Source organism: Phasianus colchicus, chromosome 8, assembly GCF_987193195.1.
Source record: "Phasianus colchicus chromosome 8, bPhaCol1.hap1.1, whole genome shotgun sequence".
Classification (NCBI taxonomy): Eukaryota; Metazoa; Chordata; class Aves; order Galliformes; family Phasianidae; genus Phasianus; species Phasianus colchicus.
Window position 1 is genome coordinate 22,840,667 of NC_143443.1, and position 27,855 is coordinate 22,868,521.

The window sequence follows — 27,855 nt, forward strand, 5'->3', positions numbered from 1 at the left end:
GAGCCCAAAAGATGGTGTTTGGCCAAAGCATGCTGAAGAAAAGAGTGGAGCTGAGGGTAGCAAATAGAGGATACAGGTCCCATGGCTCACAATGCAAAGAGCATGTATTTGTGAACATATCTTTCTTCCTCTTTTGTATTAAAAAGCCTTTAGTCCTTTGTCATTTCCTATCATGGTAGCTTACATGCTGGAATTGCAATGCTTTTCAGTCTCCTAATAAGCTAAAGGGATTGTGCTTGTTCAGCCTCTTACTGTGGGCTGCTTTCTGTAGGCTGCAAATCCAGTTTGTGGCTCTCTGCTTCTTTTTGTTTGGTTGTTTTCTTTTTTTTTTTTTTTTCTCAAGATCCCTTTAAAAGCTGAGGAGCTGTTGCACTGGTATTGCTACGCCTTGGCTGGAGAACTATCCCTATCCTGCACTGCCCAGGGTCTCTCTTGGACCCTTGAACCCAAGTGCTGCTGCTCTTATCCTGCCAGAAGGCAGCTTGCAGCCTTGGCTTGCAAGACAGGCAGCTCCAGCAGAACCTCCTGTCCATGTTCAGCCAGTAGGAACCATGTGGCAGCAGCTAAAGCCCCATTGCCCTGATACCCTTCATCTCCTGAGGGCGGGACAGTGAGAAAATGTGCAATTGCTTTCCAAGCTAGCCAACACCTGTAACCAGCATCTGTGAGCCCCTCAGAGCTCTCTTTCTGTTTTTTGTTTTTTTGTTGTTTTTCTTGGAGATAAGGCCTGGAGAAGGTTGATGCTAATTCATTTAAAAGCTCCAGATTACTCACTGCATTGTTCTTCATTTGCGTGTTGTTGCTTACATTAGTGCATCCCTGCGTGGAGCAGAAGAGTTCTATTAGCACAGAGTGTTGCCTGAGCCGGTGTCCAGAGAACAGATTCTTCCACAACATCTTGTTAATCAGCTAATTAATCATGTAACGCAATAGAAACCCTTGGAGGGGAGACGTCATCGTGTCCAGGGAGGCTGGCTCCAAGTCAAGCAGCTCCCCACCAGCAGCTGTCCCTGGCTTCTGGGTCCCACTGTGTCCCCAGAGCCCTGCTGTGGGGCAGGGTAAGGGGTGATGCGAGGTCCTGACTCCCGCGGCTGCCAGCCGCCGATATTTTGCAGTCCTTCGGGCTGTCCTTCATCTGACCTCCCAGTTCTCTGCACCTGCCCTGAGATGCAGAGAAGCCCAGAACAGGGCACTGGAGGGAGGCTTTGCTTTCAGTGCTCAGCACCTCTGGGGCTCCTCGCTGGTGCGGAGCAGCCGGCGGGGGCTGCGGGGGGTCACACAGCCAGGCGCGGGGCTGGGAAGGCCCTCGTGGGGGCGGTAGCAGAGCCTCGGTGCGATGATTGGCGGGAGATAATGAGGTGCGGGGCTTAGGATGCCAAGGGACCGCGCCAGCCGAAATCCAGTCAATTACAGAAACTGCCGGGTTGATTTCCAGCCTGCTCAGCGTTCTGACCTCCGCTTCTGCGTGCAGAATCTAAAAAGTCTTCTCTCCTTGGTCGTTTCCTGAGCGTTGGGTGCAAGCCCCCCGTGTAGAAAGCTTTCAGCGGTGCTGGAGACGGCAGCCTCCACGCACGAAGAAAAGCATCCGCCTCCGTGCCCTCCTCCTTCCCGAGCTCGTGCCCGGAGCCGCGAGGAGCCCGCGATCCCAGGCCCTGACCCGAGGCTCAGCGCGGCCGCTCCCGCCTACAACTCCCATCGTGCACCGCGCGCGCGGGGGGGTGTGTGTGTCCGTTTCCCTACGTGCGGATCGCCCGTTGTCCGTTCGAACCGACCAATGGTAGCGAGGCGGTAGCGCCTCCAGCCAATAGTGACGGGCAAACCGGGAGGGGCGGGACCGCGGGGTGGCGCGGAGGGCCAATGGGGAGGCGGGGCGGCAGGTATGAGATGGCGGCGGGAGCGCCGGCGGTCGGTGCGCGGCGGGGCGGCAGGTAGGAGCGGGGCGCCGCCCGGGACGCGGAGCGCGTTGTCGCGTAGTGCGGCAGAGGCGTGGAGCCGGGGTTCGGCGTGCCCGGGCCCGAGCGGCGGCGGGGAGCGCAGCCCAGCCCGCAGTGCCGCATTGCGGGCCGCCTTCGGCGCGGTGTGCCGCATGCCGCAGCGCTCGGTTCCGGAGGAGAAGCAGCTGTAATTGCGATGAGCTTCTTCCAGGCTCTTTTCCCCCAGCTGCCGGTAGCGCAGCGCACGATAAGCTGCTCCAATAACCGCCTGCCGGCTGGCTCGGCGGAACTTGGCGCGTTCGCTCTCGGCCGGTACCGCTCTGACACCCCGAGCCCGGTGCGGAGCGGTGGTTCGGAGGCAGGAGCCGCTGCCTCGGGCCGGCCCTCCCTGCCCGGCTCCTCCCCGCAGCCCCCCGCCGCTGCGTGCTGTGACGTCCTGCTCGCCCGGAGCCCACGGTGCCGCTCTGCGCCTCCCTGTCCCCCTCTGCCCCCTGCGCTGCCACGGGATCTTGCGGATCAGCCGCGGCTCCGGTACGCTGCGCGCGCGGCGAGCGGCTCCGCTCGGTCGAAATGAAGCAGAACAGTCATAGAATCGCAGAACGGTTGGGTTGGAAGGGACCTCGAAGGTCACCCGGTTCCAACCCTCTGCTGCAGGCAGGGGTGCCGGCCGCTACAACCGCTAGGTCCGGGCCGCATCCAAGCTGGCCTTGACTACCGGCAGGATGGGGCACCCGCAGCTTGTCGCACAGCGTGCATTGGCTGCTGGGAAGCGGCTGTCCGGGTCCCGCTGCCCCGGTCCCATCGCTGCTGCACCGGGGCTCCCAGCCCCGCTCTTTGTGCGCAGCCCCACACCGCCACCCCTGCACGCGAGCTGCATTTTCTCTCATTCTCTGTCTGCAGCGTGTGCTGATTATTTTCCCTGTCCTTCCTCGCCCTCCTTTTTAATAGTGTCTCCAGAAAAGCTGGCAAGTTCAGTTCTATCAGTCACGCTGACTGATAGCGCTGCCTCTCCCCTTGGGATTCCTCCTCTTTTCTGTCCCTCCAGCATTCATTTCGGCGTCAGCTCGCAGCCCTCTGAAGGCAGGGGATTGCCTTTGTTCTGTGTTTGTACAGCACGGAGCACAGCGGAGTCCCCAGCTGTGACTGAGGTTCCCAATGCCACAGTGATAAAAGTGAATAGAGCAGTAATGAGGAGAGGCAGCTGCTGCCATCTAAAAGGTTCCATTTTGGTGCTAGTTTCTGTGAAATTACGATTGGATCTAAGGCAGCTCCTTTACAGCTGCTTTGTATAAAGGTTTACATTAAAGTAAATATATTTACCAACTTTGCGTTGCACTAAAAGTCATGAAAATTGCAGCGGCATTATTTATTTAGATTGTGTTAAGGCAGATGTATGAACCTGCAAATCCTTAATGCTGAAGTACCGGGTTTCTGGCAGTAGCTGTGTTCCTGAGGGCTTACAGAGAGACAGGATCTGGAGATATCCCATGCTGCAGAATCGGCCCGAACAGCAGTGCTGACATAGGATGGGGCTTCGTGAGCAGCTCTGCAGTGAGTGTGCAGCCCCAAGGTGCCTTTCAGTCCTCCTCCCTTAGCACCAGAAGGCGTCTGGGTGCTGTGATGTGCTGCAGGCTGACTGAAGTGCGGCTTTGTTGACTTTACAGCATCACCAGTGGATTTTAGGAAGAACACCGTAAAAGAATTCTCTGGGGTCTAAGTTGGAACATTTCATGTTGAAATGCAAAATTCTTGATGTTTTAAGCTGCCTTGCAAGCAGTCTGGTTTGCCATCAGTAATGTTTTCCATTTTCAGTTTGTTCCAAGCCTGCTGTCCCTCTCTTGCAGCCCTTTGTCATCCTGGATAGGTCTGTCTCTAGGTTTGCATCACACATGTGCAGTTAATGTGGCTGAGGTCTGCTCAAGTCTTTTGCTGAGACAGAATTTGAATTCATAGATGGTAGCACGAATTTGGATATCCAGTTTATCCAATGCCCAAAAGATGGCCGAGTGCTGCATTAGTTCCAGGTTGTCCAGCACAGGCTGCTATCACATAATAGCAGCTTTGTTCCCCAGTTCCCTGCTGTTTAAATTGTATATTATTATCTGATTCCCATAGCCAAAAGGCTGAATCACTCCATGTCATCTGTTTAGCTGTGAAGAAAGCAAAGCAACAATTAAAAAAGGCAGTTTTTATTACGGCTCACTAGGATGAAGCCTAGAAACAGTGGTCAAGGCTTGGCACTCACTGTGCTATGCGCTCTGCGCTCATCACAAAAGGACTCTCTTTACCCTTAAAGACCTCATGAGTATAACCCTCGGCAAAAATCGCTGCGTGTTTTTCTTGACATTTTTCAGAGGCAAATCAGTCACCCTATAGGGAGTTACTGTGCTAAATCTGAGGGCTGAATGTGATCTTTGTGATGCTGTCTTACAAGAATGTCGGTCCCAAGTACAGTCCTCAAAGCAACCTTAGCAGTGAAGTCACTTCTCGTGTCTCTGCAGCCCATTCCCACCAGACTTCTTTTAATTTTATTTTATTTTTTATCTAGGAAATAATTTGTCTTCTAGTCCTTTTGTACTTAAAATGATTTCACATCATTCCGCTCTGGTCCTTTCATCTCTTAGCAAAATATGGGATGGCTCCTATCTGGCTCTGGAATACTGCCTTCAGACGCCCTCATTAATTGATTCCTTGCTCTGGCACAGCACAGGGACGATGCTCCTTCTCTCTCCCCAGGGAAACGCGAGCCTGGGCGCATCCATCCCGTCTTCCTTTGTGCTTAGCCAGGCACAGAATCCCTGTGTCTTGTGTTCCCCAGCAGTGTCTGCTTATCGCTGTGCGCTCAGTGCTAGCTGCTTGCCTGGCTGTTCCTCAGTCGAAAGATTTTGTTATTATACGGGGAGATTTTCTTCCATTATCTGCCTTATTTTCAAAAGCTCTTTAATCCTTTTTCTCCTGCCTGGTAAGACTCGCCTGCTGCAGTGTGGCTGAGACATGAGCTTTGCCGTGACAGCATCCCAAGTGCACAAAGTGATGCTGGGCTGCATTCTGCCCGCTGAATGAGGCGCATCGGGCTGCCCTGAAATCTGCAGCTTCCAGCTCTTCCACTTTCCCAGCTAGAAAAACGCAGCTCGTTTCTTGCCCCAGAGGTGCCTCATCCTTCTTTCTCGGCTTATTTGTGTTCTCCTTATGCTCTATTTCATGCTGCTGGAATCTGCTTCTTCCTTCGCGTGTATCGACTTGCATCTACTACAGATATTTGAATTGTTCAGAAGCAGGCAGGTCTCACTCACCAGAACACGACTTGCTTCCACGTGCGCTAATTTCCTGCTCACGCCCCAGGTGCAGTCACCAGGTTGTGCCGGTTAAAATCTTACTTTTGTCCTCATTTCCAAGGCATTTCCCCCGTTTGGATCTAGTTACCTTAGGGATTAATTGATCCATCATGTTTTTGACCTCCTGCACCATCCACTCCCCATGAAATGATGGGGCTGTCATGCCTGAAGCAAGAACGCTGTGTGTGACAGACAGCTTTCTTTGTGGCTTGGCTGGGATCACAGGCTTTGCTCCTGAAAGATACCAGAATGGCACGAAGCTCAGCACAATATAGGGCTGATTTTTTTTTAATCTGCTGTCTTAATCACAACCCTATTAGTACAAGGTTTTATTATTCATTGGGATTTGACTTTATTCATGGGATCAGAGAGGAAGCCATTCGGTCCTTTATTGTATTGTCTTTTGACGTGTCATAAAGCAATCTGAGATCGCAGTGTATAAGAATATGACTCTAATTGCGAGTAAGGAAAAAACCAGCAATGAACTAACTAAATGTTTGTCTCCCCTTTGCTGCTGCTACATAAAGTGGGTGTAGGCAAAGCAATCCATCTTCCTTTTTTAACGGGAAAGCGGCAGATGGGGCACATGGCTTTTTCTGAAGGTTATAGCGTGTGCAGCAGTGGGGATTGGCAGGGCTATTGTGTGTGAAGCCAGTGGGGGCTTTCTCTTTGCTCAGAAATAGGGGTTAGCCTCCCATTTCCATTTTGATTAGCAATAACGATACAAAGGCAGATTTTCAGCACTGGGAAGAGCTGCTAAGAAAGTGACCTCGGAGCCGAGCGGCTCGTTGAAGGGCCGTGCCGCTATCAGAGCGCGCAGGGCTGCTTCCAGCTGCCGGGAGGGGATCCGGAGGGACGTGGAATGAGGAGCCTGGAGCGGAGGCACAGCAGCCGTGGCAATGAGCAGTGCCCTTCCAGCTCATGGAGTCGAGCATGGCTCCCGGGCTGCGTGGCGCGGGGACTTGGTGGCTGTCCCACCGGCACAGTGACATCGGTTGTGCTTGGATGCTGTTGGGAATGCGTTTGCACGGCTTTCCTCATGGCAAACACAGGGTAGATTTGGGGCTGTTTTGTGGGTTCCTCTTAGATACAGGTGGAGAGCACTTAATACCACGCTACTCCTAATTCAAAACCCCGGTTTCTATGTAGGAGTTATTTGCCGTTAAACTCCAGCTACGCAGCCTTTGGCAAGAGACATGAATCAATTTGTCCAGCTTTTCTTTTCTGTTTTGTCTCTGTGTGAAGGCTGATGCCCAGTGTGTGCCAAGGGGGCCTTTCAGCCCCAATAATGCGCCCTTGTGTCTCGTAGCATGCGTGGGATTTGCATAGGCTGTGCTGGGACAGGCAGGTTTCTTTTGTTGCTGGAAACAAGGAGCAAGTTCTTTCCCCTGTCTCTGCTTCCTAATGCCTCTCCAAAAGCTCTCAGCACTCATGTAAGAAATTTAATTTTTTTCTATTTATTTTTGCATTAAATGTTGTTGAACTTGATGCAGCTCTAATACCGTCTGTGCGGCAGGCTCACGTCAGTCAGTTCTAGCTGACAAAATTGTTTAATTTCCTTTCTCTGAATCTAGATATCTGATTGTCAGAAAGAGCAGATAATCTGTGATGCTTGATGTAACTGCTGCAAAGTATTTGCATATCTTCTCTGTGGGGAAACAAAACTGCTAGTGAGTGAATAACAGCGCACGGATCATTGCAGGCAGGGTCACTGGGCCCATACACTCACTATTAACCCTTCTCAGGATCTGTATTGCCACAGAATGAGTTGTCATGGGTTTCAGGCAAAGGGCTTGCTCCGCATTATGGGCAGAGCTGGCACTTGCTCATGCATTGCAGCCCTGCGTGATGAAATGCGAATGTGATCAGGTCGATGGGTAGTTGCTTTTTGGCAGCGGATATTGAGTCGTTGCATCTCAGTCTTGATTTATGACAGATAACAAACTACCAAAAAACGTATTGGGAAGTACTCAGGGAAATATGGCCCCCATTAGGAGCCAGCAGCATGCTCTCCAGGCCACTGAGCAACGCAGCTGGGAACCTTTAAGAGCTTTCTGAAATCTTCGCTGGCCTGGCAGATTGCCCTATGTCTGCCTCGCAGATCTTCCTCCTTGCATCCCCCTGAAGGAGCCTGACATCCACAGGGAGCAGTGCAAGGAGACAGGGCTTTGTGGGGGTTCTCACCGTGCAAGTGTTGCTGAATTCCTGGTTCCCTGCGACTGCAGCGAGCACCCTGCTCCCTCTGCAGCCCATCCCAGCCTTCCTCCTGCTCTGATCTCTCCCTGGAAATCACACCAAGATGGTCTGCCAGGTCTCAGCCATACAGCAACCACGTGGATAACTGTTAGGGCCAGAGGGCTACGGGTGCCTTCCCTTGTGGAGGCTTGTGCAGAGCAGTGAGCCCAGCTGTGGTCACAACACAGTGCCATGGGCTCTGTTGAGGAGGCTCTGGTCTTTGGGGCAGCGTGCTTTGCAGCAGGAACCTCTAGGGCTGATATGATCCCTGCTGTCTGCACTCATCATTCCTGTTACCTGTGTGCTTAGCAGCAGCTGTTGGAAAATGTTCAGCGGGAGCTCACAGCTGAGGGGGAATATTGAAACAGAGGGAAGTGTTGTACGGGAGCTCAAGAATGATTAAAGGACTGGAAAATGTCACGCAGTGAAAGCAGGCTGTGTGTGAGCTGGGTGGGTAGGCAGCCTCCGCCCAGAGCCATGGAAGAGCTGGCACACCAACTTGCATGGTCGGACTCGTGCTTTACAGCACAGTATGATAACTGCAATGGCTTGTGACTGGAGATGAATGACACTAATTCTCTGTTTTAGGTAAAAGAGGGGCCCTTGCCTGTGGGCCTGGCTTCAGAATGTGTGAGTTTTTGAGATAGAAGTGGGAAGACAGTAATGAAAGACCTAGAGGTAGATGGAAACTGGGATAAGCTTTATTATGAACATGATTAAGTGTGCTGATTAAACTGTGATCTCTTTGATAACTGTTTCTTTCTAGACGTGGGAAATGTAATTTATCTAACCTGTGCTAGGGCTATGTATGTTATCTGTAACCTTCACTAGAGCTGTGTCCCACATGCATCCTTTTCCCATGTGGCTTTCATGCCACGTAAAAGCTATCCAACTGCAAAAAAGTCAGTGTCAGTAGAGAACTGGGCGGTCAGATGAAGGACAGCCTGAAGAAAAGGCAAGACCTGGAGGAGCCAAAAAGAGATGTACCAGAAGGAAGGCTGCCAAGAGTTCCTCAAGGATTGATCTTGAGTGGCTTGTGCTTATCCTGATAGGTTCACACTCACTCCAGATTCAGAGCTGGGCAGTTACTGTAGGTGGCAGAGAGCAGTAACCAAAGAGCTGGCAGCTTGATGATGAAACAGAGATGAGAACTGATGAGTACAAGCTGTCCATAAAAATATTTTGATTGGGATTTAAACTTTCAGGCCACTAGGAGTGAATTTCTCAGGAGGAAAGGAGACAGGACCAAACTTATTTATGACTCAGAGTGGTAAGTTACTGTAAAATATTGGATGTTGTAGCTGCCTGAGCAAGGATAATGTGGATGCAGTGACAGTTTCTTTAGCTGGGTGTTGTCATGTATTGCATATTTTACCACTGCATTCTGGAGTGTGCAAGCCATGGTCTGGGTTGTGTAAACAGTCCAGAAATGTTTTTGCTCCAAAGGTTAATGTATCTGTGCTGTGCTGAGTGCCCACCAAAGGCCAATAGTGCTGTCTGCGTAGACTGGAGGCTCCTGTGTCAGCAGATGTCTCCTTTGGGGCACACCAGCTGGCTGTAAAAAAGCAATGAGAAGTTACTTTATTTTTTTCTCTCCTCTTTTTTTTTTCCAGTGACGCCATCTGCAATCTTGTCATCTGCAATGACTCCTCCCTTCGCAGTCAGCCCATTATCTTCAATCCCGACTTCTTTGTGGAAAAGCTGCGCCATGAAAAACCGGAGGTGTTCACGGAGCTGGTTGTCAGCAACATCACCAGGCTCATCGACCTGCCTGGGGCTGAGCTGGCCCAGCTCATGGGAGAGGAGGACCCAAAGCTGCCTGGAGCAAACAGCACAGCCTCTGGGTTTTTTCGTTCCCTGATGTCTTTGAAACGCAAGGGTGAGAATAGGTTCTTAAAATATGAGCCAAGTTGGCCTTTGCATGCAGCATGCTTGATTTTGTCCATGGTAGTTCATGCTCTGTTTTCCTTAGCTTGTTAGATTTCTTCTCTAGTGATGGAGTATTAATAAAGGCCGCAAACATCAGGCTCTGTGAAGAACAGTAATTCCCAGGTTTTACAGGCCACTGACTTCACTCAGTGCCCACTTTCTCCTCCAGTTTCTATACCAGCTATCCCGAAGGCCTTGTCATACAGATCTGTGAGCTGCACAGACAGGAAGGTGTCTCACATCCAAACACCAGGGCAGCTCTGATCCATGTCCTGGTCCCAGTGACAAAGCTCTGCTGATTCATTACTTGAGATCAGAGGTTCAGCCTGGGGAAATCATGTCTTCCGAGGCAAGCACCCAGCTGGAGCTTTCTTCTGGAGTTATGAAACGGTGGGCTCTGCCTGCTCCTCAGAAGTCTGAGCTTTGCTTTTTTGCACAGATGTGTTCAGATCCTCTCCTCTTTGCTGGCTCACAGTACTACTCCGTTTTGTTATATCTTGACAGGTGTTCTATGTGCCTTCTCCCACCTCTGCCCACACTCGAGGGGATACTGATTCTCCTTTAGAAGTTCAGTGAAACGCTGTCTCTCAACTAGACAAACTACCTCCATCTGGGCACTCTTGCATCCTTCTGTCTGCCATGGTTTACTAGCTAGACCAGCTGTCTGCTGGCAGAGAAGCTGTGGGTAGCTGCCTCCAAATGCTGGCAGCCTGGAGCTGAACACTTCTAATTCCTTTGAGCAATTCTGTTCTTGGGAGCATCTCTGAGAAGGCAGATATCAGTACGCCTGAGTACGGCTTCTTTCTGTCTTCAACCTTAATATAAAGGTAATGTAAGCTTTCACCTTGTTTTATAAGGACACTGCTTGGGCTGATTTTTCCAGTGCTGAATCTTGCCCTCCATTTCTGGTTCCAGTGGCAAAGCCAGCAGATGTGCTCTCCCTGGGCTGGACTGCACTGCAGGGGAAAATCAAGTACTGCAAATCAAGTACTTCAGATCCTTAATTGAGAATTAGCCTATTGCTGTGATTTACCCTGCTGCTCCATAATAGCAGCTCTTCACACTGCCCCCAGACAGCAGTTACACTGTGCTCGTGCCTGTGCTGCTCCTGCCTCTGCTTCAGGAGAGCAGCAGGACAGCTTACATTCAGGCACTCGTTACTTGGCAAACAGGAGCAAGTGAGTAACTGAGTTTAAACATTTTTCTTATCGCGTATGGAAACTTCTCTGTTCTTGTCAAAACCTTCTAGCGGAGGTTTGTGAATCTTCTCTAGCTCTTTTTTAACTGATCCATACTCTGCTGGAGCATCGCTGTTACCTACTTTCAGACCTGATGCCTCCCTTCCAGCTCCGCTCCTTCCCACATTCAGTGTTTCCATGGCCATGTGTCTCACTGCAGCTACAGTTAGCAGATGTTTCCAAGTCTGCTGGCTCTGCTCCCAGGCTGCAATGGCAGTGTCTCTCTGCATTGACAGGCACTGTCTGTGAACTCCTTGGCCAAACTCAGAGAAAAAAGGGAGTTTGTGCTTACAGAGAAAATCAATTTCAAGTATTGTCTGTTTCATCTTTGAGCCATCATTTGTTTTTCTTCATTACAGACCAGCTAGAACAAGCAGGTTTTATTTCTTCAAAGCCAGAGGCCAAGAACCATACTACTCTGAGCTGATCAAACTACAAATACTGCAACTTCTCTGGGCATTGGGAAACTCAATCTCATGCTGCTGCTTAGTTTCAGAAGTCATCGCACCAGAACATCTAAGCCTTTGTAACTCAGCATCCATTCTCCAAACACTTCTTTCAAGTTTCTTTGAGAATCAAATTCTCATTCAGATATCAGCTTCTGACTTCAAAAGTAAATCGAATCTGTCAGGCATGTCTCAAGATGATGTATTTTCCTCTTATTTTCCTGGCCACTACTGATTCTATCTGTTGAATGTCTAATGAGTTTAGTTTTTCTTCAAGGACAAGAATCTTTTGCCAATCACTCTCTCCCTTTGCTCTCAGGCCTTTCAAATCTTACGTGCGGATCAAAAGGTCACATTGTCCTCCTCTCTCTAGCAAGGCTGAAGCATATGCTTTATCAGAGGGAGGTCAGAAAGTTCTTGATTTAACAGGAGGCTGGAGTTCCTGGTGGCTTACCATTTCTGAAGTCCTGGAAGAAAGTGAAACATTCTTCAGGCGGAATAAATTTAGTTGTGCAGGAAGGCTGCTAGAGGAGTGCACAGCGTTAGCCAGATCTTCCCCACATGCTGTGAACATCAACACCACAGAACAGTAAGATCTGTAATGGAGAAGACCAAAAGCTAGTAAAATCACAGTGGGGAAAAAAGACATGAGACAAAGCTTGTGGAGGGAGATAACTTTTGTGTGACCAACTGATGCACTGCTTTTCTCACTTGGTATCATGCCTTCTCTTCTACTAGCATGTGTTCCCCTCTCCTGTAATCTGGCAGCTACACCTCCTCCTGCTCTGCTCCATGTCAATCTACAGTGAGAATTAACTTGGGCATTTCTTCCCAGGTGTGCAGCGTGCTGTTGTAGCAGTCCGGGCTGTTGCATCTATCTTTCCCACTCTGCTATTCCCTTAGGGTTCAGACTTACAGATGATATGCCCTTTAAAACTGAAGCATCTGTTCTGGTGTTGTTTCTTTTCAGGAGCTAGAGAATGTTTGCCTTAGCTGATAAAAACTGTAATTAAGCTGAGGTAAGAAGCAGGATGATGAAGCCCTTGTAAAAACAGCATGGTGAGAGGAAGTGACTTATTTGGGAGTGCTTGTGAGATAGCATCTGCATGCGTGTGTGAGGGGTGCCTGTGACCTCCACTCATAGTATTTTGGGGCACTGTTTTTGCATTCTGAGATGCTGTTCTGAGGGGCCTCTCTGTGACTGTTGTGCTCTGAAATGCTTGAACACGTTATCTTTTGTTCTGCAGAGAAAGGAGTGGTGTTTGGCTCCCCACTGACAGAAGAAGGCATCGCACAGGTCTCCCAGTTAATTGAGTATCTGCACAAAAGTAAGTGTTTCTATCTTTTTTCCTCCTATTCCCAGGGTTATCTGTGTGGCCTGCCCCAGATCTCTGCGGTGCAGGCAGGGGGGAAAGCAGAGTTCTCCATCAGCAGGATTTGGGGTCAGAACTAGGTGATTGTTCCCCAGGATTGCCTGTTCCATGAGTTGATCTCTTTGCCCTGTGCACATCTTCTGTTTGCTTATGGAATCAACTTGAAGTCATGGCTTTGAATGCAGCTCACTGAGGTTTGCTGTCAAGCTCTGCAAAGAGTACTGCTTTAGTAAGAAAATGGGAATCAACCTCTGAATAATTGGTGGCCTTTTTTTTTTTTTTCTCCCCTCCATTGAACAGATCTACGAGCAGAAGGTTTGTTTCGGGTGCCGGGCAACAGCATCAGGCAACAGATCCTAAAGGATGCTCTGAACAGTGGTACAGATATTGACCTGGACTCTGGGGAGTTTCATTCCAATGATGTGGCTACCTTGCTTAAGATGTTCCTGGGTGAATTACCAGAGCCCCTGCTGACACACAAGCACTTCCACGCCCACCTCAAAATTGCAGGTGAGTAAGCAACAAGAGGCAGCGATGAATAGAGGGAATGGAGCCAGCCTCCTATAAAGCTGGTAATGCTTTAGAGCTGCGCACTAGGCTGTGGGAGATGCTAAAGTACAAACCCTACATGCATGGTAAGGGGGAGTCTTCCTGCCATTTCCACCTAATGGTGGAAAGACTGGTGCTGAACAACCTAAGGAACTGGGCCAGGTCTGCCCGGCCCAGTTTCTCTCTCCAGCACAAGAGAGGAGTCTGCACTGGTAACCTAGGTTTACATCTGTTTTAAGCCTGGGCTCTCCTGAGCTAGGCAATGGTTTATATGTTCTTAAAGACCATTACTGAACTAACTTACCTTGCCTTCAATCCATCAAAACTCTTAGCAACTGTGTTGTTGTATGGGAGAAGTACTACAGCTTAACACATCAAGTGGGGAGGCTTGGGGGAAGGAGATGGAGGGTCAGGAGCTCTGCAGGACTTTGGAGGAGGGAAGAGGCAGCAATAGGCCTGCTGTCCTTCACATTCAGCCCTGTGATTTGGCAGACTTGATGCTGTTTGATGAGAAGGGGAATAAGACCAGCACTCCAGACAAAGAGCGCCAAATTGAAGCCCTCCAGCTGCTCTTCCTGATCCTCCCTGCGCCCAACCGCAGCCTGCTCAAACTGCTGCTGGATTTGCTCTACCAGACCGCCAAGAAGCAGGATAAGAACAAGATGTCTGCCCACAATCTCGCCCTCATGTTTGCACCCCACATCCTATGGCCCAGAAACGTGAGTAACCTCAGTATCTGCTGGTGGGATATTGCTAGGTTGAAAGCAGAACCTCAGTAAGCTTGCAGGGGAAGAACCCGTATGGGAAGACTGTGCTCTCAATTATTTGAGAGGCTGGAGGCTGGTGGTGATATGGAGCTGTCTGGCTGGATTCAGTCTTTGTGTTCAGCCCAAGCCCACTCTAAGTTTCATTTGCAATTCCTACTTCCCTTCTAACAGCTGTGCCTTTGTCCTCTTGCCAGGTGACAGCAAATGACCTGCAAGAGAATATCACAAAGCTAAACAACGGAGTGACCTTCATGATCAAACACTCGCAGAAACTCTTCAAGGTGACTGTGCTTTGGGGTCTCGCCCTCCCTGCCCTTTCTGTGGGAGTCTAAATGCCCTTTACCCACACAGGTCCCAGGTGGCAGGGGTATATTCTGGGTGCTCTCTTCTGGAGTGAGAGCATGATTTCTGCAAGAAGCTGTTCCCTTATTGAGAGGAAGTCTTTGCTGGGCGTGCAGCCCAGGGAGAGGAAGACAGCCTGGAGGTGGCCTTTGCGCCTCAGCAGGTCGGAAGCACGGTGCAGTGTAATACCACCCTCTGCTGGACACCCAGCACCTGATTCCTGGCTGGGAAACCTGTTTCCTTGGGGCAGTTGGTGACCAGGCTTCCCCTGAGTGCTGGAAAATGGAGGGGTTTGGCCCGGGTGAGCGCCGCCAGGAGCTGCATCCTCAATACATCTTCTCTGCAAGTGGCACCTGGCCATTGCTGTTATAGGCAAAGTCTGCAGTCTTGGACATTTCTCTCTAGCTCAGAGTAGGATGCTGTGGTAGGACAGGAGAATCTACAGGTTTCTTCAAGGAAGTGTTTCTGCAGAAGGCTGTCTCTTGACTTCCCAGGACCTTACAGGTCACTCTAGGCATCCGCCCTCTGCAAAAAGAGCTCCCTTTCTGCCTTGTTTGTCAGACTCCTGTATGGCCAGCTCAGAGCTGGAGGAATTGCTTGGACATAACTTCTGTGGAACCTAGCTCTTATTTTGTTTTCTCCTAGTGTTGGCTGCATGCATCAAATGGAAACTCTGAGCAGGGATTCCACTGAGGACATGAAGTCCCATTGTATTTTTCTGTCCTAAACAGCAGATTTTCTTGATGGAAAAGGCTTGTTTGCATGGTTGAAAAGTGGCTCCTGGTGCAGCCGCCCTTGCCCCAGGGTCAAGCATATTATTCATATGTTTTCTCTGTCCATCATCACAGGCCCCACCTTATATCAGGGAGTGTGCCAGGCTGCATTACCTGGGATCCAGAGCCCACACATCCAAGGTAAGGCCAGCAATTGTGGTGCCTGCCCTCCAAGGGCAGAGGCCATGGTACTGTGAAGGGACCTTTGTGAGTGAAAGAAGCTGAAAACAAATGAAACCATGAAAGAGGATCTGATAGAGAGCAGGACTGAGGGAACCATATGGTGTGGTAGTGCAGGCAACTGCATTAGGGAAATTGGGCAGAGTTGAAGCATCTGTTAATCAAAAGCACAGGGAAAACTACCAGCTCCTCTTTAGCAGCAAACCCGTTCTCTGTGCCCAGTACATCCAGCACCTGCTCCTTCATGGAGTCCTGCCTTCCAGACAGACACATCTGCTGCCATGCCCAGGCTGCTTGGGGCTGGGACAAAGGCTTCTTTCTGCCACTGGGGAAAGATTTGTCTGCTTCTTTCTAGCAAATGCTTCTCTGCCTCGTAGCTGCAGAAGAAAGCAGATGCTTTGCAAGGAGCCTCACTGACCCTTCTCAAACCTGGAAGGGCTTTTGCAGCTGGCATCCAGGAAGGGAGGGAAGAAGCAGTGGGGGTCACCTTTGAATTGCTATCACCTGTTCCTGGCACAGGGCCTGCTGGTGCAGTGCTGCTGCAGAGGGGTAGGGAAAACACAGCCTTGTGCATTCACTGGGGTGAGGCAGCTCACGAGACTTCCCAGCCTGACTCAGATGGGTGGCTCACTTGGATTAAAGCATGGGAAACGATTACTGTCTCCGCTTTCCCAGGATGACCTGGATTTGCTAACATCTCCTGGTTCCAAGGAACTGCAACCCCTCAAGTCTCAGAAGCGAAGCTGTCTGGACTCCTGCCATCAGGAGGAGACCCAGCAGCGCACAGAGGAGGCACTGAGGGAGCTCTTTCGCCATGTACACAATATGCCTGACTCTGCAAAGAAGAAGAAGCTCATCCGGCAGGTAGTGTGGGAAGGAAAGATCTCTTTGGGGTGCATTTGTCAGCACAGTTCTGGGCACAGGGCTAAAGGCAAGGCCCACCTGAGAGCTGCCCCTAGTTCTTGGCTGGCTGAGGAGCATGGGCTCTGGGCTTTGTAAGAGGCAGAACTGGATGGAGGCAGGGGAGGAGGTAGCCTGTCAGTGAAGCTTGCTGCACCAATCTGTGCTTTGAGCTGTTTTCTGAGCCAGGAATTTGCCAGCCGGCAGTTTCCCAGTCCTAATTATGACTTTATTGATCTTTCTGCTTCAGGAAGGGAAAAGTTCCTTCCTCTTGCTGCAGGGTCTGGGACAAAATGGTCTCTTTTAGTCTGGTGAGCATTCCAGCCAACGTGCTGCTCCAGAGGGGTTGTGTGGCATGGACAGCGCTTGTCCTGGCTATAAGCCTCTGGCTCCTTCCCTGACTCCGTTCTGCTTTAGCCTCTAACTTGGTATCCCACATAAACCCCGAGCTCCCTGTAATCCTGTGTGGGAGATGCAGCCTTCTTCTGCTTCCTCTCCCCTGCGGCTATGAGCTGCTTCTATATTTGAGGGTGTGGGAAAACCAACCAGAGACTTAGCCAGAGGGCAGCAGTAGAGTAGCATACAGCAGCAAGGGGCTGGTATAACTGTAAACTAACTATGCTAACCTTCTGCCTCTGTGTTTCCTTCTAGTTCAATAAGCATCCTTCAGCTCTCACTCCCAGCTCTGATGTGGCCACACCCCCAGCACCACGACGCACTCGCTCGCGCTCCTTCAGCGGCCTCATTAAGGTAAGGACAGCCTCCGACCCCTGCTCTCTGCTGTGAGTTTCTGATGTTGCTTTCTGCTTTTGCCTTGCCCTGTCTTAAATACAACCCTCAAAAGTATGGACTGTTCAAAGTACTGGCTGCTAAACAATACAGATCTGCTCGGGACAGAAAGGTAGCACAGTGAAAATAAGCCTTGCTAGTATAAAGCGTAATTGTCTATGAAATGCTCTGCTAAAATGCTTGGCCGTAGGGTCTGTGCATCTTTCTGAAGGCCTATTTGCTTCCTGACATGAGATGAGGATTGACATGGAGCTGGTCATGTAGTCTGTCAGCACAGGTGTGAGCACACTGTAGGCTGCCCTGCAGCAGCATGTACCTGTGTCTGGGCTCCTGGCCAGGCCTTGTGTCAGCTCCCAGACTCTCCAGAATCAGGCAGGCTTAGCCTGGTGGCATGCTATTTCAGATGGTTCTGCTTTGCAATCTCTGTTCTAGCCTGGCTTCCTCTTTTCTTTCCCAGCATCCAACTGCTTATCAGCTGTGCATCTTGCTCCTTCCATTTCCTTTCCTCTCTGTGCTCTAAGCAATAGCAAACAGGCCTCTCTTCTTGCGGCAGAGGAAGGTTTTGGGAACCCCGATTATACAGGAGAGGAAGAGCAGAGATACCACACCGGAGCCCAAACGAGTCAGCAAAGAGAATGTCCATCTGGTAAGAGCTGCTCCCAGCACTGCTGACATTGCTGAACATGTGGGAAGGGAGTTTGTTTGCAACTTGGGCACCCATTTGAGTGATCCTGGGGGGCTGCTCACTGTTCTCTGCTCAAGACAAGATTTTTAAGTTTCTTCTGCATGATCTGATAAGGCCTTAGGAAGCTGCTCTGGGGAGAACAGTGCAGAGATAATGAAGATACCGTCAAGGCATGGGTAGCAGTGCTGGACCTCCACTCCAGAGTTTTCCTTCTGGCATTATCTGTGCTCCTGCTCTGTAGCACTGAGTTGTGCCCCGTTCCCTCTCACATCCTCATCCACAAGTTGTACACAGCCAGCTGCCTCTGGATAGGTCTGTCCCCTGGGCCGGACATGCCGTTAGTGGGGTTGGATTGTAGCTGCTCTCTGGTGGTACAGGTAGCTCCCAGAGAAGGGTGCAGATAGCACTTAATTCCCTATCTCTGCTCCTATTCCTCTCTCTCGTTCAGTTACAGAAATGTGGATCTCCAGCTCACGTGTCCCAAGGGAAACTGAAATCATTGGAGGGCCAAAAAGAGGTGAGAGATACAAATGTACATGTTCTTCCTGTAAGAACCTGGCCCTCTGAGATGTCGTCTGAAGGACAAAGAGACCTACAGAGGTGATGCCACGCTCATGAGGCTTTGCCTCTGGCTGTGGCTGCTATGGTCCTCTGGCTGCAGCAGTCTGCTCCATGCCAAGCAGATGGTATGCTGGGCACCAGACCTTGACGACTTCCATCCAAGCAGGGATGTACAGCTCCTCTGTCTGCAAGCTGGCAGGCTGGTTGTCATGGGAGGTGGGAGGGCAGCTAGCAGCACGGACTGGTGCTAACAGCCTGTCAGGATGGCATTGTCTGCACACTGCCTCTTGTCTTCTGCTCTGCTTTGGTAAATAGTTGGAAAAAGTAAACGTGCAGGCAGACTCCAGTAGGAGTCCTTGCAGGGGGAGAGGATAACATCACTTGCATGACGTTCTATGTCTCAAGCACTCAATTGCTCTAATTCTCTGCTGCAGGAGTCCTGTAGACGCGTGCGAGCCCACCTGCTTTCCAAGGATTCATCATCCCTCTGAATCGCTTTGCACCAGCGTTGGGTGGGGAATGCCCAGCCTCACAAGCTGTGAATAATGTGCTGCACTGAGCAGGCTGTGCTGCAGGCTCACGGTAGCCCTTACCAACGTGCCAGCACTCTTGAAACTGGACCTCTGCAAAGTCTGCAGGGACTTGTTTCTTTCTGTATATAAATAATATTTCATTCATTATGGGGCAAACCACTATCTAACCAAAAGCTGTTGTGCAGCATGTCTGACCTGCTGGCTCTGGGAAGAGCTGGAGAGCTTGCTTACACAGAGACCCCTCTGTATTGCAGGGACATGTTTGCACTCCCAGCATTCTGTGATGTTGTTAGACTGTGTGTTGTTGTTTTTTTTTTTTTTAACTCTTTCTGCTCTGAGTTTTTAACATAAGCTTGTTTCATTTCCTTCCCTGTTAGCAGTGAGAACAATGGACTCCAACCTTTACCTGCATCCCAACAGTTAACCTTACCTCCTGACCTCCTTTGGAGCCAGATCCTCTGTGCTTCCTAGGACCTCTGCTTCCCACGGGGTCTTTCTTGCCTTGTTGTCCCTGAAGGGCTGGAGTGCACAAAGTGGTACAGAGCACAGGAGAGGGTCTGGGTGCCACCACTTCACAAAGAGCATGGGGAAAGCCACTTCTGAACTACTTTGTTTCAGGTTGAGCTGGAGGCAGTCCTTGCACACTGCCTTCGTGTTTCTGCATTCCTGTGCTGCTGCTGGCTCTGCATGTTGAGCAAGGAGAGGCTTTGCTTTGTGTTCCTCCAGGGAAGCTAAGTGCCACAGGGCACTTATATGTGAGGACAGAAGGCTGGCAAAATCTGTCCTGGGGCAGGGCAGCCCAGCCTTCAGATGCTGGCATGTCTCAAGGAGGCAGAATCTGGTAGCAGCTTGCACAGTACAGCAGCAGTACAAGAGGTGCAAGAGGGCTCCAGTCATTTGTGATCTGCTGCAAATGGTGCCAGAGCCTTTGGCTCAAGGTATTTGGCTGGCTGATCAGGCAACTGGCTGATTAATCATTAAACTGGGAGAAAGGGCTGGAGCCAGGTTTAGCTTTTTGCCCTGAGCTGCAGAAATGAGATGAAACCATCTCGAGACAGGATAAAACCCCATCACAGCTGGCCATTGTCAGCTGTCTTGTTAAGCTGGAGTGCTCCAGTGAGCCAATCTTGCCAAGTACCTGTCTGCAAGCACGCTGGGGTAGGAGACACGCAGGGTCACTACTGTGAAATAAAGATTTAATCAGTTGAGGAACCATCTAAACACTTCTCAGCCCTTCTTGGCGAAGCAAATAATCTCTGGAATCCAATTATAATTGTCTTCTAATCTTTAAGAACCAGCAGCCGGCAGGAGTTAGAGCTCTGTCCTTGACAGCTTTTGGAGACAACTGGTGGCAGGAAGTGTGAATACGGGGATGTGAGCAGGGAGTTCAGTCTGACTGGCTCAGAATGGGGTGTTGGAGCCCTGTGCAGCTTAGTGGAGTTATTCATGTTTTTGTACTGCTATTTTTTTTTTTTCTAAGAGCTACAAAGCTCTGTGCTTCATGCTGCTATGTCCAAGGGGACGTTCGTGGTACTTTATTGGGAGTGCCTGTCCCCAGTCTGACCCCAGAGTGGAGGAAATGTAAGGGGCAGTGGGACAGTAGATGTGGGAGTTGTGAGTTCCTGGTGTTAGAAGTCTCTGTCACAGCAAAGAAAGCTCTGGTTCTTCAGGGACCAGGCAGGTGAGGATGCTGTGAAGAAGGGCAGAGGCTGTTTGCTACGGTAACAGTATGTGCTGTTTGGATGTGTCTGTAATCCATCCCTCCAGAGGCTGAAGCTGTCTTTGTGCTCCTCTCTGAAGGGCACAGTGTGTTTGGCTGAATGCACTTCTGCCCCATCCCTGCAGCCTCCTGCAGTGCAGTGTGCTGCTGGCAGAGCCCTGGGAACATCAGCTTCCCTTTGGAACAGAGCCCGGGGTGGGGTGACAGTGTGTGAGCAGCTGGCTCTGCTCCTGCTGCCTCTGCTCTTCCTGCATTTAGGGCTGCCATGTTTCTGTTCATCCCATCCCTTCTCTCTCCCTCTTGCTCCTAGCGTACTCGGACATATCTGTATCTCTGTTTGGATGTTGGCTTTGCAAGACATTCTCATTCCTCTGGCTAAATACACTGCTCCTGTACAGACAAGAGGAAAGTAGCTCTGCTCTCCAGTGTCAGCCCTTATGCTGACAGCTCTAGCTCAGCGACTGGCTTCTGGCACTGCTGAAATTTGTTTAGCCCCAAGAAAATACTTTCTGCATGTCTTGCATGCCTTCCATTGCAAATAGAACGGGTGCAGTTCCTGGAGAGGTCCTGGGGTCGGTGCCCTGCCTTTAGCCCATGCTACTCTCCTGCTCATGCTGAGGATGGAAGCAACCAGCGGGGACTCAGCCCCTAGGACCCTTTGGTTGTCACAGCCCCACGTTCACAGTGCTCCACAGTCATGTCTGGATGTGTTCATTTATCTGCTCTGTGCAATGCCTCACAAGGATGCTTCCTTCTTCCCGGAGCTAATTGTTCCCAGAGTATCTCATTGCCAAAGCATTTTTAATCTTTGTTCTTATTTATATATGCTATGTATGTACTGTTTCAGACTGCTGCCTTTCCGTGTGTTCATGCGAAAACCCCATATTAAATGCTTTTATTTTTAGTGGTTTTGTTGAGCGGCTGAAGCAGTTTCAGTGGGACAGGGAGGGCTCAGCGGTGCAGCCGCCTTCAAAAGGAAGGAACTGTCTGCTCACAACCCCAGCACTGCTCCTGGAGCCGCAGAGGCACTGTCTGCCCACGGCTCTGTCCTCCCCTGGCACTGCTGCCTGTCCCCCACGCGGGATCTGAGCACAACACGGGGTGCGCAGGCAGGCTGTCCTCCCCCAGAGGTGGAAAGTTGGGCCTCTTCCTTTCCTGTCTTCCCCCCGCTGTCAGCTGGGGTGATGGGAAATAAGGTTTACAAAGAGCACTTTATATAAATAATGGATCAAATGAATACATTTTTCTCTTTAGAACCATTCCTTTCTCGGCTGCTGAGGGAGGATGCTTTCTGCCTGCATTTTCACTTCCTTCTTAATAATGGTGTCTCAGATTTTATGCAGATTATTTCCCTGTGAAGTTCTTCCATTTGAAATGCCCTGGGCTTGCCTGCCGTGGCTCAGACACTCATTAACATCCTCGCCGTGCAATTGAAAATCAAGCAGGAGAGGCGTTGGGGAGCAGCGCCGTCTCTGCAGGGTCTGCTCCAAGTGGGAGCTCTCCTCTGGGGCTGCGGTTGGGTGCCGAGGGACCCACATCTCCCTGAGCTCGGGGAGGGAGAGCACACGGACTTCTCTGCACTTGAAAGTGGGCTTGGGGGTCCAGAGAGACGCATCTGGCTTTGAAAATGCTGAACAAAGAGCTGCAAAAACTCACAGCAGCTATTTTGAACACTGCAAATCCAAATATCGCCTCCCTGATAACACCAGGCAGCTGTGATTCAAAGCGACAGCTTCAGTCTGCTTACATCGTTTTAAAAATGAGTCGTTTTTAGCCTTTGGAACCACAACCCACACGCTGATGCTTGGCTGTATGGCTGGGCCCAAGCGTGGGGAGAGGGTACAGCCCTGGGGGGGATCTCAGCCGTCAGCCTGTTTGGTTTGGCCTGTCACTCCTTCTGCACAGCAGTGACATTACAAAGCAAACAAGCAGCACTCCTCCTTCGTTTCATTAAACAGTTTTTATCTTAAAGTGCACTGCCCAGACTTGCAAATAAGTTCTGCAGAGTGTCACTGCAATCTAAATCAATGTTTGCAAGTTGTCTTGATTCTTTTTTTTCCCCCAAACTGTTCTGCCCTGGTTCAGAGATGAAATAGGATATTTTTTCCTTTAAATTATCATGTGTGCCTAGGAGCTGTCATGCTGCCACTGTATCTCAACTGCCTAGGGCAACGCTGTAGACAAAAACACACACACTGCTAGCGATAGATGTTGGCACCAGCCAGACCAGTTATTGGGCTTCACAGCCTCATCAGCTTAGATGAACTATTATTTTTTCGTGGTGTAAATAAATTACCATGTTTAGTTCTGTTTGCCCATCTCCTGCGAGGGCTTCATGCTGGAGCTCATAAATTGTGCAAGTGTGTGGTCACTGGGATCTGGGTGCTGGGTCCCACACTGACACTGTGCTCACGGTGGGAGCTGCTGGTGGGATCTCTGCTGGAACAGCTCCTGGTTGCAGTCCTGCATGGCTCAGGGTCAGTTAATTAAACAGTAAATTATCCCTCCGATGCATCTTCCTTGAGGAGGGTTATGAATGGCTCCAGGCAGAGTGATTGGGGAAGGTTCTGTGTGTACAGATGTGGAACAATCACCACATTTGGGACTCAGAGCCCCCGGTCCCCCACTGCACTACCAACACTGCTTCCATGTGTGAGGAGCCTGACAAGCACCTCAGTGTGTGTGGTTCATTCAAACCAGCTTGCGCTGTGCCGCAGTGCTCCCAGGCAGCCGGCGTGTCCAGCCCTGCTGGGAACAGCAGTTCTCATGTGTGCTGGGCTGCTTGGTGTGAATGCTTTCCTCGTGGAGCAGAGCTCCAGCATCTCTCACATCACCTCGAGGGATCCAAGGGCAGGGTGTGAGTGCTGGTGCCTTTGCTCCGTCCCAGTGGCAAAGTCCCCAGGCAGTCAATAGGGATATGCTTGCAGAATGCTGACTGGCACAGCTTATGGGGTGATGCCTGGCTGTGTTCACAGGGCTGTGCTGGCAGCGTCTCAAGGGCAGTGCTGGAAGTGCTTGTAGGGTGATGCTGGCCATGCACACAGGGCAATGCTGGCAGTGTTCACAGGGTGATGCTGCTGGTGTTTGCCAATAAGGTCAGGCTTATCTCTGGAGAGTCACCAGCAAGAGCACCCCCAGCCCTGCCTGACACTGCTTTACTGACTTACTGTGATCTCAGTAGCCCTGCCACCTGCACTACTCCATAACAGACCCATCAAGGGCACTGTCACTCCATGTGAGCCTAACAGGTACCATAGCAGCGGGGACTCACCAGCCCCTTCTCAACAGTGCCTTCCACTCCACGGCCAAGCGTGGCCTCCCCACATGAGCTGAGCCTCTACAAAGGTCCCTGGGAGGTCTTAGCACATCTCCAGCCCCCAGCCCTGCTGCTTCCTAGAACTGCTGCCAAGGGAAGGGTAGGATCCTGCTGTCCTGCGCCCCTGCCTGGGAAGCAAAGGGGCTGGGCACTTGGTAGCATGCTGCAGCCTGTCCTGGGTGGATGGAAATGATGCCCTGGGGTAATTTGGCTTAAAGCTGGCAGCAAACATTGTTTGAAGCTTTGTAGCTGCTTCGCATCTCTTTGCACGACAGGTCTGGCGCGTCCCCTGGAATCCTTCCCCAGATCTTCCCATGGAAACTCCTTTCCTGCAAAAAAAGCGCTGCTGCTTCACTTTAACCAAACCCAGAGCCCATCAGACGATCCAGATGGTCTCTCTCTCTATCAAGCAATTTGGCCCAGATCCCAGCAGCAGACGGCAGGACCAGGCCTCCCCTTATAAAGGAAAGTTTGAGGTTTCTTTACCTCCCAGCTCCTCATCCATATTCAGTGGCACCCTGGGCCTTTCCCATGCAGATGTTGCTCTCCAAAGCCAACATCACCCCATGCGACACTTTTGGAGGCTCTCATCCCATATCCTCAGCCATCCCATTTTGGTTGTGGCTTTGGAGAACATGGAGCTCCTGGGAAATAACCTTCACCCCCAGAAATTCAACTGAACTCTTCAGCATGGCAACTTGGTTCCCTCTGGGTGCTCTGCGTGTCATTGTCACCAGTGTCCCCAAGGGAGCCCTGCTGATGCTGTGCCAGCACGAGGTCAACTCCCAGCCCCTGGGAAGCTGCTCATCTTCCTCGCTGTCAGGGCTGCTGTGTAGCAACGGGGAACAAATCCCTTTCATGCGACTCAGCCACAGCTTCCTCCTGGGATTGGGGCCAGAGGAAGGAGATGTCATGAAAATGCAGACAGATGATGGGAGCCAACATTTGGGATGGGAAAGGGTTGCCAGTCTGCGCCAAGCTGGTGCAGTCCCACGTGTGCAAGGTGGCTCTTGCTCAGAGAGAGACCCTGAGCATACCTTTCACTCCTTCTGCTTAAGGATCATTGGTTTGGTCCACACTGTATGGGGTAGCACTGATTTAAGAGGCACTCCTGGCCTCAGGACCTGCTGCCATCGCTGCATTCCTCCTCCAAGAAAAGCTGCAGCAGTTGCTTCAGCAGCCAGGGCTCTGCCTGCTGTTACAAAATGCCCGCAGGTTTCCCTACAGCTGGAGGGTGTGGGGGGGGGGAATTGGGAGGTTTTGCAGGTGCCGTTGTTAACACAGCCCTCCCGGTTACACCCTCCTGCTTCTCACCTGTGGACCTCAGGGAAGGTGTTGCTGAATGATGCAACATTCTCATTTTGAATTGTCAACAGTTTGGGGCCAAGCTCAGAAGATTTCTTGGCTTCATGTTTTTTCGGTTTTGTTTTTTGTTTTTTTGATTGAAACAGGTATGTTTTGACTTTTTGGTGGACTGGGCACAAAGGCTTTTTTTGTTGCTTTACTTCTTGAGATATTCCTTTGGAATGGAAAAGGACACGAACAGCAACTCAGCCGGGACTATAAGATTTGTCGTTTGTGCATAGGGCAGGGGACAGAGCTGAGTTGCATTCTTGAGCACGGCTGCGGGTTCCCTGCGAGCGGACCCGGCATCTCTCCCTCCTCACCTGGGCGATGGGACGGAGCTCGGGGGAGCGGTGGGAAATGGTCGAACGGTGTCTGGAGCACGCGCGGACGCAGAAGCTTTTGGTACCCTCCAAGGAGAGGATGCGGTTGCCCTGTCCTACCGCTCGTTCCCCGTCCTCCGCCCACCCCGAGCGTTCCGAAAGGAGCTGCGTGGTTAGCGCGGCACGGAACCCCGACGGTTCCCGCTACCGTGCCGGGGGCGCGGTGAGGGGCGGCGGCAACGGGCGGGGGGGGGATCGGTGGGGCGGGCAGGGAGGAGGGAGGGAGGAGCCAGCGCGGAGGTTGTGCCTGGGCTGCGGGATGGGGCGGCAGTGAGGAGTACGGGCGCGCTTCGACGGGGCTGTGCCAAACCGAGCCGCGCTCCCGGTGATGAGCAGCGCTCCCTCCGTTTAGCTGCCCGCTGCCATGGCTGTGCCGCCCGGCGCGGCCCCGACCCCCGGAGGGGCAGCGGGGGTCCCGGCGGGGCTGCGGGCCGCCGCCTGGCTCCTGGCGTTCGCCGCGCTGTGCCGGGGCCGCGCCGCAGCCTGCCCGCCGCTCTGCGCCTGCAGCGGCACCACGGTGGATTGCCACGGTACGGCCCTGAGAGCCGTGCCCAAGAGCATCCCCCGCGGCACCGAGCGCCTGTGAGTACCGCGGGGCTCCTTTGTGCGGGGCGCGGCGGAGGGACCCGTCGGGGGGCTGCGAGCGGGAGTCCGAGGGGACGTGCGTGGATGGAATGCGCCCGCAGCGTCCCGTCCGTGGCGGCGAGAGGAGATCTGTGCGTGCGCTAGTGCCCAGCGGGGCACGATGCGTGTGCAGTTGGCTGTGGGAGGGATGTGCAAGAAGTCCCGCGTGTGTCTGCGTGTGTAATGCGTGGAGCTGGCAGGGGTCAGAACAGCGCCCAGGGGCTTGCTTGCTCCAAGGGATGTTTACACCGGTGCCCGTGCTTATGGAGATGAGTGCCCGCAAGCAGGTATACGCCTGTCCCCGCTGTGATCACCCATGTGGCTGGAGGGGCTGCTTGTGGGTCCTCACCACCCTGAACTCCTTTGCACCCCTTTGTCCCTGGGAATCCCTCCTGGAAGTGATATGTGTGGTGCCGCGGATCGGGTCCCATCCCTGTGCTTTCTGTGTCCCGCAGTGTGAGCAGCCTCCAACCCCACCAGCCCCCTGCATCAGCTTCCCCCTGGTAAGCCCCCCTCCCACAAACCCTGGGGAGGTCCTCAGATGTCTGTGATGGGCCCCCATAGGGAGAACTTTTCTCCTATGGACTACAGTCGCAGTGTAGCCATATAGGTTCCTGATGTACAGATGATCGCGCTCCCAGCAGGGCTGTTCCCAGCTTCTCTGCTCTGCCTGGGGACAGCGAGTGCCCCCTCTGCCCCCTGGCAGTATGCACCATGAACTGTGGCCCTGGGACAGCCACACACTGCTCCTCCTGCCCCAGTGCTGTGCTCTGCTGCACACTGGGCTGCGAATGAGCTCTGTGCATACGGCTGGGGCTGGCAGGCAGGGACTGTGTGCAGGCAGTCTGGCAGCCGCCAGGGCTGCACCCAGCGCCAGGAGCTCTGTGGGCCACTGCTTTCATGGGGTTTTCTCTTCTCCTGCCATTATTATACTCCTCCAAGTGATTATTACCCCGTGAACATGAGCTGCTGTCCTATAGAACTGGTTTGTGAGCTCTGAGGTGTCCAGGGCTGGAGAATGGCTTGGGCACAGCCACTCCTGCACCAGCCTTATCCACTCCTTGGGGAGCACGGTGGGCTCTGCAGCAGCTGCTCCACACTGGGCTGTGCTCGGTATCGCTCTGATGCAGGGAAAGGGTGGGCTGTGACCCTGGGGTGTCCCACTGCTGCCCCACAGGCACACCTCCCCTTGGTCCTGGTCATGTCTGATGACCCACTGGGCACCCTGCCCTTCCCTATGGGGTGATGTGGGGTTTCTGTGTTCTCACGCAGCCACCGCTGTCAGATCTGGTGGCTGGGCTGAGGCAGACGTGTTGCTCTCACATGGGTGTTGTTTGCCAGGAAACTACTCGCAGCATTATTGCACGCCCTCGCAGGTGCTCAAAGTGTCTGTGCAGAGCAGGTCCCACCTCCGAGCAGTGCGTTTGTGGTGGTGCAGCTCAGCAGCCACTTCAGATTCCTCAGAAAGAAGCTGCAACCTCGCGCCCCCAGGCTATGCAGCAGGAGCAGGCTGTCCCCGCTGCCAGGCTGCCCGCCTGTTGCACCACGCATCTGGCACGGCGTCTGCAGGCAGCAGGCTTTCTCCCAGGCGTCCTGCAGTGCCCCCTGGGTGGTGTTGGGTGCTGCTGTTATGGGATCGGGGCAGCAGCACCCGGGTTGAAGTCTGAGCTCACATTGCTTCTGTGTCACACCCTTTGGTGGCTTTCTCTGGAAGCACCTCCAAAGAGCAGGTCGCCCTGTTAGGTAATTCTCCCTGTGGCAGCAGAATCGCTGCAAATTCACCGCCGTCAAATGGCTGCTTCCAGCACGGCTATTTGCTAATGAGGGCTGAATTGAGCCTGATTGCCTTGCAGTTGCTTCTTTGGAAGTTTTCAGCTGACGGCAGAGCATTGCCCCTCT

General features: G+C 52.0%; 2 protein-coding genes across 3 annotated transcripts in view; both read left to right on the plus strand.

The window, feature by feature from the left end:
- The first annotated feature begins 1,819 nt into the window (after positions 1–1,819).
- Positions 1,820–21,532, plus strand: ARHGAP19 (Rho GTPase activating protein 19). 2 transcript variants are annotated; one of them, XM_031597636.2, is made up of 12 exons: positions 1,820–1,928; positions 9,118–9,383; positions 12,365–12,445; positions 12,791–13,000; positions 13,532–13,758; positions 14,001–14,087; positions 14,997–15,062; positions 15,777–15,965; positions 16,653–16,751; positions 17,344–17,436; positions 17,924–17,992; positions 18,471–21,530. In XM_031597636.2, the coding sequence occupies exons 1-12, from the start codon at positions 1,858–1,860 to the stop codon at positions 18,525–18,527; spliced, it is 1,515 nt and encodes a 504-aa protein (XP_031453496.2). In that variant the 5' UTR covers positions 1,820–1,857; the 3' UTR covers positions 18,528–21,530. The 2 variants fall into 2 exon arrangements, with proteins under 2 accessions (XP_031453496.2, XP_090001477.1); XM_090145351.1 differs by having other exon boundaries at positions 1,834–1,877; positions 18,471–21,532.
- A 4,049-nt stretch (positions 21,533–25,581) lies between these two features.
- SLIT1 (slit guidance ligand 1) overlaps positions 25,582–27,855 on the plus strand; it is a 31,164-nt gene continuing 28,890 nt past the window's right edge. The window contains exon 1 of the mRNA XM_031597598.2: positions 25,582–25,914. Within this exon, the coding sequence (XP_031453458.2) occupies positions 25,697–25,914 (218 nt within the window). The 5' untranslated portion in view covers positions 25,582–25,696. The remainder of the gene's footprint in view (positions 25,915–27,855) is intronic.

Excerpts from the sequence above, each read along its gene's own strand:
- ARHGAP19 (XM_031597636.2), top strand. The coding sequence starts at position 1,858 with ATGGGGAGGCGGGGCGGCAGGTATGAGATGGCGGCGGGAGCGCCGGCG. Across the intron at positions 13,759-14,000 it reads ACATCCTATGGCCCAGAAAC|GTGACAGCAAATGACCTGCA; the intron begins GTGAGTAACCTC and ends TCCTCTTGCCAG. Across the intron at positions 15,063-15,776 it reads CCAGAGCCCACACATCCAAG|GATGACCTGGATTTGCTAAC; the intron begins GTAAGGCCAGCA and ends CCGCTTTCCCAG.